Source organism: Dermacentor silvarum, chromosome 3 (genome assembly GCF_013339745.2).
Source record: "Dermacentor silvarum isolate Dsil-2018 chromosome 3, BIME_Dsil_1.4, whole genome shotgun sequence".
NCBI classification, from domain to species: domain Eukaryota; kingdom Metazoa; phylum Arthropoda; class Arachnida; order Ixodida; family Ixodidae; genus Dermacentor; species Dermacentor silvarum.
In genome coordinates this window covers 51185278-51197697 of record NC_051156.1, presented here as the reverse complement: position 1 = coordinate 51197697, position 12420 = coordinate 51185278, and the positions used below count along the sequence as shown (strand labels likewise).

General features: G+C 47.0%; 1 protein-coding gene across 8 annotated transcripts in view; it reads left to right on the top strand.

The window, feature by feature from the left end:
- LOC119444336 (venom metalloproteinase antarease-like TtrivMP_A) overlaps positions 1-12420 on the top strand; it is a 1295510-nt gene that overhangs the window by 264648 nt on the left and 1018442 nt on the right. For 5 of the 8 annotated variants that reach the window (XM_049663288.1, XM_049663285.1, XM_049663286.1 and 2 more), the window contains exons 6-7: positions 2632-2759; positions 12048-12119. The exons of 2 other annotated variants lie outside the window; for them this stretch is intronic. In XM_049663288.1, coding sequence (XP_049519245.1) covers positions 2632-2759; positions 12048-12119 — 200 coding nt within the window. The remainder of the gene's footprint in view (positions 1-2631; positions 2760-12047; positions 12120-12420) is intronic. One more of the 8 variants, XM_049663284.1, reaches the window with a different exon arrangement.

Sequence of the window (12420 nt, the reverse complement as noted above, 5' to 3'; positions counted from 1 at the left end):
CCAAGTGAATATTGGCCACCACCATTTCTTGCCATGAATTGCCATGCCGTAGGCCCCTGTTTGCATCCATCTGGTCTGTGCCTCCCATAGAGCAGATACATCGGGCAACAGCATCTGGACGGGGCACTTTGATCCTCTTTCTGTGCACAGGAATACCTGTCTGTAGATGACATAAACTCTACATAATGCACGGTGCTTGCAGTTATTACAATAGAGTTGTCCATCCACCGCACACCGATTATCCCATCGTCCGAAAGCGCGTGCTCTTCGCACCCACGGGCCTCGTGTTGGACAATATAGGATGCCCGAAGGCCCAGCGTGAACATATTGCAACACGTACAATAACACGCTCGTACGCAAAATGAACGAAAGTTATTCTGTCACAAATTATCACCGGAAGTAACGTATTGCATGAGGTATAGAGGGGCATGTGGATCATGCTATTGCTGAAATGAATGCCGAAGTAAAAAAAAGTCATTTCCCACGTCACCGTTGCATCTCCACGTGCCGAACTGCAAACCACTAATTCCGGCGTTCTTGAGCAGCTCCTAATAAGCATTGGCAATTTTTGCCGCCTGTTGTATGTAGGCTGTACCCTAAGCTCTCGAAAGGCACGTTGGGACAAGTTGGGCGCGGTTTTTTTGAACCTGTATAAATTGAGGTTCGTCGTGCATATGTGCGTGACCATATGGTCACGCTGGTACCTAGTGGGTTAAGTACGACACACACACAAGCTACAGACATGACAACATCGGACTGTAATTTGAACATACGAGAAAACATAACTCTGTTACGCGGAAACTCAAAATGACACTCGTTCTGGAGACCAAAATTTTTCTTTGTCGACGCGACGATGTACACGCACGGACGCAGAACCTTTGCCGGGGTAGCCATGTACAGCTTGGCTGTAAAAATGTGCACGGTGGCCTAGTAGCTCCATGTAAGACAGAGTCTCTCGAGCGACGGTTAAATATATGGCAGGTAATCAATCAAGCTTGCTTATTCTGTTGCAAATTTGGGGCAAACAAAAGATATTAACGCGACAGCGTTAAGGACCCAGTGTCGCAGAAAATCTGGTGTCAGCGTCCGTGTCGGCTTCGGCGTAAGCATCGGCGTCTCGCGGAACTAATCATGCCGAACCACATCACCTCGAACAACCCTTCCGGGCGGGCCCTTCGCGTGGCGCAAGGCGTTAGTGAACAGAAATTGAATTTCACAAAGTAAAATCTGTCAGAAAAATCGTAAAGTATGACTTAACTACAATCTGCAGACGTGATAGCGTCGGATTGTAATTTGAATATAGGAGGAAAAAGCTGATAAGCAGCCAGGGATCTTTGAATGCTATCGCGTTCCACTATTAAAGTTGAAGCTTAAGCGTCCTCCAATTCTGATGGTGTGTCACTGTACTTTGATTCTAAACAACATTGAGGGGATTGTTGAAAACCGAGCCTTTCGAAATTTTGATCGGGCCCAATGTCGCATAAACTATGGTGTCGGTATCGGCGTGAACGGCGTCCAATAACGCATGTGCAATTTTTTCCCCCTGTTGTATGTAGGCTGTACCATACGCTTTTGAAAGGCACGTTTGGACAAGTTGGGCGTGGTTTTTTTGAACCTGTATAAATTGAAGTGCGTTCCACTCTTAAAGGCGAAGCTTAAGCCAACTCCAAGTTTTTGTTCGACGACCGTAAACATTGTGGACTATCGGCAGATTAAGATTTTTTTTTTGCGCCTCTCGAGTGTTTCACCTGAATTTTCATAAAAGTGATGTCTGATAGGGCACGATACTGTAAGCTATATTGTTTGCTACTGTTTCGCTTTTATGTTGCCTAACAGTATTAAATGGTATTATGTTCAGATTTCTTAAAACGTGCCGCCGATGGTATGTTCCTGGGTGCTGATACAATAATTCGTATAGATTTTTTTTCCAGGATACAGACTGCAAAACGATATGAATCATAATGTAGCACAATGACTATGTGCAATGTCGAGCGAGAGGGAAAAATGTTTAAATATACGGGGTGTCGGTAAACTGAAATATATTCCAACCTTAAATAGCGTGAAACATAGAATGTTTAGTTGTTTTTGTACAGATGATCAATATGACTTGCCCAATGGAATGCTCAGTCGTAGAGTCACGCCCAGCTATAACTATGTGCATTTATTTTCTGAATAGCACTTCCCTCAATGTGCAGCCCGCATGCTTCGGGTACCAGTTTCGATTAGAGGCAAAGACAACCTAGTTATTTTTCTTTGTATTTCGCACTAATTTATTTCATTTAAACTTTTTAGTAGTTTCCTGTTATTTATGAGCGATTAATTGCTCTTCCTGAAGAGAGTGGTGTGCTATAAGTATGGCAGTGTGTGCTGCATATAGGGCTGCTTGCGTGTGGCTCAAGGTGAGATGGTAGTTATTGGATAAGTTGCCCCTGCCACGGCCGAAACGTTAGTAAATACGTGTTTTCATTAGTGTGCTGAATATTTTTTCTGCTATATATATATAGAATATAGGCAAATGTTATTAATATAATCGCACATTTAGCTCATGTTTGTAGTGCGACTAAGCACAGACATCTAAATGTCACTTTAATTAACTTTTTGTTTCATTTTTCTCAACGGGGCCACACACAGCGGAAGGACGGGGCACAAATGTTGAATTGTTTATCGTGGAACTTCACGTAATTTGCGATAAAGCGCACCAAGTTGACTTCAAGAAGAATGAAGATTTAATCGCTTATATGGCTGTCATGACAAATGCAGTGAGTATGGTTATTTTGTAAATAAGTGTCGGCTTCTATTGTGTGTTTTTTAAACATAAAAGCATACGTGCTAATTATACATCCGCACGACTGAAAAAAAGTCTCAGTTGTAGAAACGCATCTTTGGAGCGAATGTATATCTGCGATTCCAAGTTTTCCCTAGCCACCTTGCGGCTGGATCGACAACCAGCCGATCAAGGTTCAGGCTTGAAGGCTTGAAGCGAAACAGGTTCTCCTATAATATATACGCTTGAAAGTGCCGTCGTAGTTCTCAAATTATCGTGATACTGCGGCGCTCAAACCAGAAAAAAATAATGTCGAAAGAATTTTGCTCTGTGCCATTATGCGTGTCATCGTGCTGGAATGACAGCAACGTATCATTTCATCGCTTCCCGAGAGAAGCAGAGGACGCTGATCGCAGAGCGTCACGGATGAGGAGACAAACATAAAGAGACAGTGGAGCTGATGTGCACCTAGCTAGTCCTGGCTTTCGGGCTAGGCTAAGCACTGCCAAGTCATCCCCGGCATTTCCCGGAATTTATTGATCGACTATCAATTAGCTATTCATTTAGTATCGATTGGCTACCCCAAGGTACTCACAACGTATTTGGGCTAGGCTAAGCACTGCCAAAGCCTGCAAACGGCCGGCATTTCCAAACCCTGACAGGGTTTGGAAATGCCTGACAATTCAATGACAGTACCACTGTCGTTGAAAACAAGTGGACAATTATTCCATTCTACCCGTGCTGACATACAGGGCAGAAACTGGGAGGTTAACAATGAACCTTGAGAACAAGCTAAGAATCGCACAAAAAGAGTGATATAACTAAAAATGATAGGCCTAACGTTATGAGACACGAAGAGAGCGGTCTGGATGAGAGAGCTATACGGGGATAGCCGACATTCTTTTTGACATTAATAGGAATAAATGGGGCTGAGTCCGCCATGTAATGCGAAAGATGGATAACCGGTGGACCATTAGAGTCGTAGAATGGATACCAAGAGGAGGGAAGTGCAGTCGATGACGGCAGAAAACTAGGTGCGGTGATGAAGTTAGGAAATTTGCAGGCGCAAGTTGGAATACGCTAGCGCAAGGCAGGGGTAATTGGAGATCACAGGGAGAGGCCTTCGTCCTGCAGTGGACATAAATATAGGCTGATGATGATGATGCACTACCAAGTCATCCCCAGCATTTTTGGGAATTTATGAATTATTGATTGATTATCGATTAGCTATTGATTGGCTACCGATTGGCTGCCGCAAGGTATTGTCCAATTATTTGGGCTAGGCTGAGCACTACCAAGTCATCCCCAGCATTTTCGGGAATTTATTGATTATCGATCAATTATAGATTAGCTATTGATTGGCTATCGATTGGCCATAGGTGACTGACTAAGCTTAAGTAGTCCTAACCATGCTTTGCTAGACTTAGTCAGGATCAGCTTCGCTAGTTCACAGGGGTATGTGCCATTGCGCTTGGACCCTTTTTGCATAGCCGCCAGGATCGGCCCACATTTTTTCCGACGACGGACGGACTAACGGCCGGCTTAAACAGCTCCGCTGTTAAAATTCGTCGGCCGGCTTCCCCTACCGGCAAATGGGGGTAAGCGAAACTTGTGCTGGGTGCGCTTTGTGTTTGACGGTTAGGTTTCTTGTAAGTTGACCGTGACCAAGGGAAGGTCAGGTGATCTGCTCGGTGTAGGCGGAGTGCCGCAGCCGCAGCGGCTCGCATCGTAGGATCGGCCCGACGATGAGGCGCCCTTTCACGGCCGATCACCCGTCGGCACTCGGCGAGAGCTGCCTGTTGTTCGGAGGTACGCACAATGCGCGGCCGTCCCATAGGTTTTTTGATAGTGAACTGAACGGAGACGAAGAGGGCACAGCGTGCGCGGAACCCTTTCGTGTCGTTCCCTCCCCGGCGGAGCGAAACAACTCTGATTGGCAGCGCATGTAGCGTGAGCGCCCGCCTACGGCGCTAGCACCGTGCCTAATGACTCACGCTCCGGCACCGGCGGCGCCGCCACTGGAGCCGGAGATTTAGTGTTACATCGCCGGCGCAGGCTAGCATATACAATCTTCACTTTAAAAAATGGCGCATGCGAATGAGGTGATCGATTCCATGCTGGTTTGATCGAAAAACTTCACATGGGCCGACATCTACCCGGCGAGTGGACCATTGCGTTCTTTTTATAAATTTGAAGCGTGCATTTCAGCGGGTATTTCAAATGGCTGAGTGTAGTCTCGTTTAGACAGGTGCCTAATCAAATTATAAATTGAAACGTAGGTTGTAGACGGAGGCTTGAAAAATAGACACTTCTCTTTAAAGGCGTGCAAGAACAGCGTGCAGCTAACGCGCTTCATCATCTTTCATGGCGCCGGCCTTTGCGCGCGCCGTCCCGCGGTGCGAAACCCCACATCATTGTGTCAATTGTCTCCCATGGCGTCAAGAAGTTCTTTCAGCGAAGTGGACTCCAAGAAATGGAGCTCCTGTGGTGCGTGTGGACGTTCACGTACGCGCATAGTATGGTTTCATGTGCACTGCATGAACAACTTCAGCGCGAGGACGATGACGGAGTGAACCGGGGCCAGATCTACAGGGGACGGCTTCGTAGGTTACGTCACTGAGGCGGCGTGTAACCTTGTAGGGACCAAAATACCGGCGGAGCAACTTTTGCGAGAGTCCACGGCGACGGATGGGCGTCCAGACACACACGCAGTCCCCGGTGTTGTAATGGACGTAGCATCGACCTTGGTTGTATCGAAGGATGTCGGTGCGCTGTTGGCTCCGGATACGATGCCGAGCAAGCTGGCGTGCTGCTTCGGCTTCTCGGATGAACTTTTTCACGTGTTCGTTGGTCGGGCTATTATCAGCCACAGGTAGCATGGTGTGAAGTGTTGACCTGCAAAGGTCAACACTTTAGCTCTGATTGGCAGCGAAACAGCTCTGATTGACAGCGCATGTAGCGTGAGCTCCCGCCTACGCAGCTGGCACCGTGCCTAATGACTCACGCTCCGGCACCGGCGCGCCGCCACTGGATCCGGTGATTTAGCGTTACATCGCCGGCGCAAGCTAGCATATACAATCTTCACTTTAAAAAATGTCGCATGCGAAAGAGGTGATCGATTCTATGCTGGTTTGTTCGAAAAACTTCACATTGGCCTACATCTACCCGGCGATAGCCTACGCTCAAGCCTAATTTATTTTTGTTAAGCTTGCTGCCCGGTACCTTAATGCTCCTAATGCATTAGAACGAAACCGGCGAAGAGCAGACGCTCAGCTTATTCGTGACCGCGCCGGACCTTCGGGGACCTTCGGGTGACATTGCATGTAAGCTGCACCACCTATTCGGATCTGCCAAACAGTGGCAGTTATGATTCAGAAGAATAGCCACGAATCGCCGTCCTCCGTAGCCCTAACCACTGATATACGTGCTGCTTGCTATTTTAGGTATTTTACCCCTCTCAGGGAACCGCTTCGCATGCTCACTGTAAGATGTGGAGCACGACTTTCCGCATTTGTATCCCACAAGAACGCCGCTGACAGTCCAAAGCACCGACCGGTGCATTTGTTTACATCGGCAGGTACAGCGACCACTCGTACGTCGTTCGCTTGAGATAGCCGCTCATCGGTGACATCAATTAATGTCAGAACATATCAAAACACGTCGATTTTGTGCATGTAAGCACCGTTACATCACTCTGGGTCGCGCTGATACGTGCGACCACGCACCTTCGGAAACAGCGAGCGGGAGACCGTATATAGTAGGGAAGCGTTGTGCAGCCTGCTTATTTATTCTTCGTATTCTCTTCATGCACACAATTAGTGTTCCGTAAAGTAGACATAGATTGGGACATTGCGCGTATGATCGTTCATTTAGAGAATGTATAGTTTTCTCGCGGAAACGCCGATGTCATGAAGTATGACATCGTTGGCAGCTGAACGAGACGGTTGTTTACGCATGCTGTATCGAAGGGGCCTCCGCTTGCTGCCCATTTGGGATACGAGGCAAACAGTGCACCTCGTAAGCTAAATAATGTCAGCATAACAATGGGTAATAATACACCCATGGATTTGCGTAGTCACATTTCATTTAGGGAAGCGCCGGCGAGTGCGACTGGCCGCATTCGAGAACGGCAACGTATACGGATGTTGATTACGCGTCGTGTTGTCGCTTTTAGCTTTTTGCCTGTGCACTGTACGAAATGAGGAATGGTTTATTTCAAATCCGTAGCAAAACTGAACTACAGAAGCAGCTTTCCTCATCCTAATAGCTTAATTAGCTTCATATCAGTGGGTCTGGTCCGCCAGCAGCAGACGCACGAACTTGGCCACTGTGATAGGCTTAACCTCGGCTGAACGCGATCGGCATCGGCTCAAACTGTGTTTGCGGATGGCGAGGGCTGAAGCTCGTGCAGCCAACAACGCAACACCGCTTGCCACCCCGCATCACTTGCCCGCCCACAGGGAATGCAACTTCTCGCGACAGCAACATCTCACGCCAAGCGCTAGCTCACGATCGTCGACTCCTGCACGCTCTCGTCGCTGTCGTCTGCATGATCCCGGCATGCTCTGCGTGGACCATTCCTGACGTCATACACAATGTGGCCTATAACTGAGGAGGGGGTAAGGTAGGGTGCTCGAGGCAATAAATTAAATTCATTTGTAAAAAATCTGTGCAACTCTCAAGCCTGCTTTTTTTAGGACATGACGGAGGTATTCAGAGGAACAGACCCAGCGAATTTCATCGACATCCGTTGACATCGAAAAATCACCGGAGTTGCCCTTTAAGGAGCAGGGTTATTCTCGCTCATGTACTTATGTCCGGATGCACGGTAGCAGTGAGCGATAACTAGCTCGGAAGGCCTGAAGTAAATCCTAACATGTCATGCCTTGAGGTGCTATATCCTTGTGATAACATGCTTTAGTTTTGCAGTGCAAGGAAATGATGCTGTTTCAAAGGGCGCTATGACGTAAAGCTATTCACAAGTGTTTCTATTCTGTTTCTGCCTTTAGCACTCCATGACTGGTAAAAAGTTTGGGCTACGCAAATTCGGTCTGTGCGACACCCGACGTCACAAAAACTGCGGGAACTTCCCAGTTGATATGTCAGTACGCACAGATTATGTATGATTAGACAACAGAAAAAAATAAGCCAGTTCCACGTTGTGAAATCTGAAGAAGCAGGGGAGCTCAGCAAGCGTGGGTGTACAGCGTAGCGGGTATGACGCTCGCCTTGTGACCGGGATTAGTACCCGGGTGGAAATCCCACCTTGTAAAGAAAGTTTATATTGTCACTCTCTCGCTTTCTTTCTCTCTCTTTTTCTCTCCCTTCTCTGTCTCTCTTTGTCGCTCTTATTTTCTCTTTCTCTCGCCCATAGCAAGTTGTGTTGCAATCGTCGGTACAATGCAGCCATATAGTTCCCATAAATGCATATTCAGCACATATTTGTGCATAGCGCAGTCCTTTTTTTTTCATGTTACACACTGGACCTTTAACTGTTAAGTCTTTTCTCGAGGAAAGAGGTTTCTTTCTACCTTGGGGCTCCTACTGCCTCATATGCACGCAGCTTGAGACAAAAGACCGTGTTTTTCTTCACTGCTGGGTAGGGGTATATTTTTGGGATGTGCTACAAAGAACCATTAAAAAAGAATTACCGCTCGACTCTTACGGGATCAGGTACCTGCCAACAGATAATGAGAATGGTTATCCGTTTGATCAGATTATGCTGATGGGCCTCCACAGTAATGGCACCCCCGAATGGCTGGCTATTTTTGTGACCCAAACACAAGACTAGCACGCATGCATTTCCGCGAAAGTGTGCACAGGTTTTTGGAGATATTGAAAGCACAAACAGATGTTCCTGAGTGGCTGTCAAGGCTGGAGCCTTTGGTAGAGCTCAGTGAATTTTAAAATGACCACGCCTGGCCGCAGTGGCAACTTTTTTTTTATTGCGATAAAGACTTGCCGTTAAGGCATAATTCTTGATATGTATGTGTATTATGTGTGCTGTAAGGCCTGTGTTGTGTATAAATAGAAGCAGTGTTTTGTGGAATTTGTTATCGTGTATCCAGCGGTCATAGCTGGTTGTCACACTGTAGCGGAGGCCGGCTTGTAGTAGGAGACGCGAGCGTTCCGATTTTAAACCAGTACATGTGCATATTAGATGGTATGCATCTGCTTCCATCACAGGGACGGAGCAGTATGGACACGTAGCACCCAGTGGTAAATGCGACCAGTTCCACCTTGAGATCACAGCCGGTGTAAGGGCCACCCCGGCCCGAAGCCTCCTAAGCACAACTTCCTCCGCCCTAGTAAGGTGAAGGGGGAGGGAGCAGACACACGGGGGGATAAGAGCGCGTGTGTCCTGCCGGAGAAAATTTTTACGGGCTCGGAGCGAGTTAAGGGGTTGAGGTGGGAGGGGAATAGACGGAAGATCTGGATTAGGAGGGCAATGTGCCTGCTGGTCAGCAGCAATGTTGTGAGGGTTCGCTGCATGGCCTTGAATCCAGTGTACCTTGACGCAAGTAGCTGTTTTTCTAGTCATAGTGTGTATTGTCTCGCAGATTTCCATCGCCTTGTCAACCTTCTTCAGTTCCTGAATAGCCGCTAAAGAATCAGTGAAGATATCTAGTTGTTTGATGGTAGGCAGCTTAGATGTCGCATCTTGCACAGCGTCGTGGATGGCTTGAAGTTCCATTACTAGAGCGCTGGCTTCCGTAGATAAATAGCGCTGGTGGCCGCTGATCAAATTATGCGTAGTACTAAGGAATGATGTCCTCCCGCCGTCTGGGATAATAGCAGCATCCGTATAGACTTTGCAGGTGTTAGCGCATGACGCATCAATGATATTGTGGTCGTCAATAATACCTGTTGTATCGCTGCGTCGTAACTTCGTTGGCGTATTAGTTGTGATGCTGGTGGCAACTTGGCCACTTGAGTGATCTGGCGTACTGTCTGTTGTTGCGTGTTCATTTGTTGTACTGTGTCGAAGCCCGGCAATAAAGAAACAAAAATTGTGTATAGCGCAGTCGTTATGACGCTCGCCTGCGGACCGTGGGTACCCAGGTTCGAATCCCGCCTCGCCAAGAAAGTTCATTTGCTTTTATTTCTCTCGCTTTCTGTCTCTTTCTTTCTCTCTCTGCACCTCCTCTTCTCCTATGAGCTCTGCTTTAACTACTGATCAATGCTCGGCAAGGCTCATCGGCCTTTAAACAGCGGAGCTGTTTCAAGGCCGTGACGTCACGTGTCGAACAGCTCCGCTGTTCGAAGTTATTTACCACTTTACGCGTTTTTCGCCAAAAGCCAATCGCTATTGGTCAAAAAAGACCGGTAAAGTGGGCCCACTTTACCTATCTGTGCAGCGACATCACAAGACCGCGAAAACATACCATGTCGAAGCGATGTGTGCGCACTAAAGATGCAATAATATACGCAAGAAAATCATTAATTTTTATTTTTCGGACTAGCCAGAGATTTACTCGTTCCGAAAGAAATGGCAGATGGCTTCACGTCGATCACTCGGGCACAGGCTACTCCCAGCTCCTAGACAGAATGATTTTCTTTGCGTATGCTAAACGGTTTTGCGAGGCCGTATAATTGTGTTGAGGTCTTTCGGAATGTATATGACGTCGCTCTGCAAACTTTTTCGCTGAGGATCCGGTTTAGGGGGAGGGGGGGGGGCATGATTCATTATCCGTTGCACGCCGCCGCAGTTCTATACCAGCGACAACGAAGTGAACAAAGGGAAGTAGACAAAACGCAGACACCGGCGCCATTCTCTTCACCTCGTTGTCTACTTTCACTACGCTTACTCAGCTCCCCTGAAGCCCTCTCTATTTGTGCGTGCTCATGGCCTCTTGCCATCCAATTAGATAAGAAAGGCCTATCAAAGTCGGCAATGTTATTTACTTTGAAAAGAAACAAAAGTGACATCCTCGAGAAGAGGGGAGTTTTTGATATGGCTGTTCAAACGACGCTGAGAGTCCCGGCCGATACTTGCATCGGCGGTTCCGTAAGTTGGGCGTCAGGCGATTGAAATAATTTCAGAATTGAATTGGTTTAGATTACTCGGCTGTAATTTACCACCTTGAGCTGTCAGTTTATTCGCTCGCGTTTAATTTAGGCGCAACTGCACGCAACGCTCGTTCAGGTTTTGGAGCATTCGACCTACGTACCTCGCCGATAGCTTGCTTTCCGACACCATGCACGTGGCTGAATTCCTTTACAACCGCTTTGACTCCACGTCATGCATTTACACTAATAAAAATGTATTTGCTTAAGATAAGCTATCACTACACTTCCCATACCTGTTGGAAGAAACGCAATTTCATCCGATTGGTTATTATCGACTTCTTACGCTCGTAACGATTCACTGGGGTATGAGCCTATCCACGGGTGGCAGGTATCTGCTATGTTTCTAAGCCCAGGCCATGTTTTGAAAACCGTGTGCTGCGAGCACGAACAAGCGCCTGTCATCGGACGCACACGAGCTTATCAGACGAACCGGCGAACCAAAAGAATGGTGCACACCGACTTACAAGCGCAACTCTCATTTGAATTTATCCCGAGAGAAACGGAAAAATTCACTTTACAGTATTTAGGCGTCTTCTATTAGCGGACAGTGTGAGTATTTAGCTTCTGAAAGGACGACAGACGTTACTGCCTATGTATTGTGGGATTACATTCTATACACTGCAATATGAGTCGCAGCGCGGGGTTTTATATGAAGGTGCAAAATAGTGAAGTATGTTACCTGTAAAGGTGGAGCAACGCCGCTACCGGAGAGGCCGGTAGGCACAGCCGCTTCCTTTCTTCAATGTCAGGCTCGCTTTAAAAACTCCTTATTTGTGAAAAAAGAAAAACAAAACCTGATGTAGCTCTTCGAACAAGCCGAATGCTTGCACGTACAGTGGCACGATTGCCGTGTCTTCGTAGGTGAAATCCTTGAGACAGACCAAAATAAGACGATCGGAGCCATAATCCATAAACTTGTGCGCAGTACCAAGCTAAAGAGCCGCCATCACGGGCCGACATGGCCCTGGATATCGCAGCCATCTTTGTTCATCTGTGCAATGTTGTCAGCAGAAGTAACAAATTCTGGAGTTGCGAATAGAGCCGCGCAATTTCGACCATTTTGAGACGCTGTCCTTATAAATGCACGGCATTCAAATCAAATCGTAACCTACATTTATCGCTTGTTTATATATAGGGAAATCGCAACAAAGGCAAACGCCTCTAAATTCATGAAATTATGTGGTGTGATACTAAATACCATGCTTTCTTTCAGGTAAATTTAAGATACCTGGACATGAAACATCCCAGTATAAAGTTCAAGCTGATAGCAGTAACCAGAAACCTGGTAAGTATCCTCAAAAACAAAAAAAAAAGAACTTACTATGTGTGGAGACGAACCGGCAAGTGGACCTACATTGTTCCGGTCCAACATAAGGAATTCGGCGCTATCACAAACCTTTAACGCTTGGGCTCATCGGGCAGGGCACAAAAATTGCATTTGTCAAAATAAATTTGGGTGTCAGGCATATGCTGACACCCATGACATGAATATTCTGCTGAATGCGCTGACTCAAGGCTGATCATGGAATAGGAGCAACATTTGGGTCGGTCCGTTCTTAGGAATGTTGAGAGTGAGAATGGAGCGT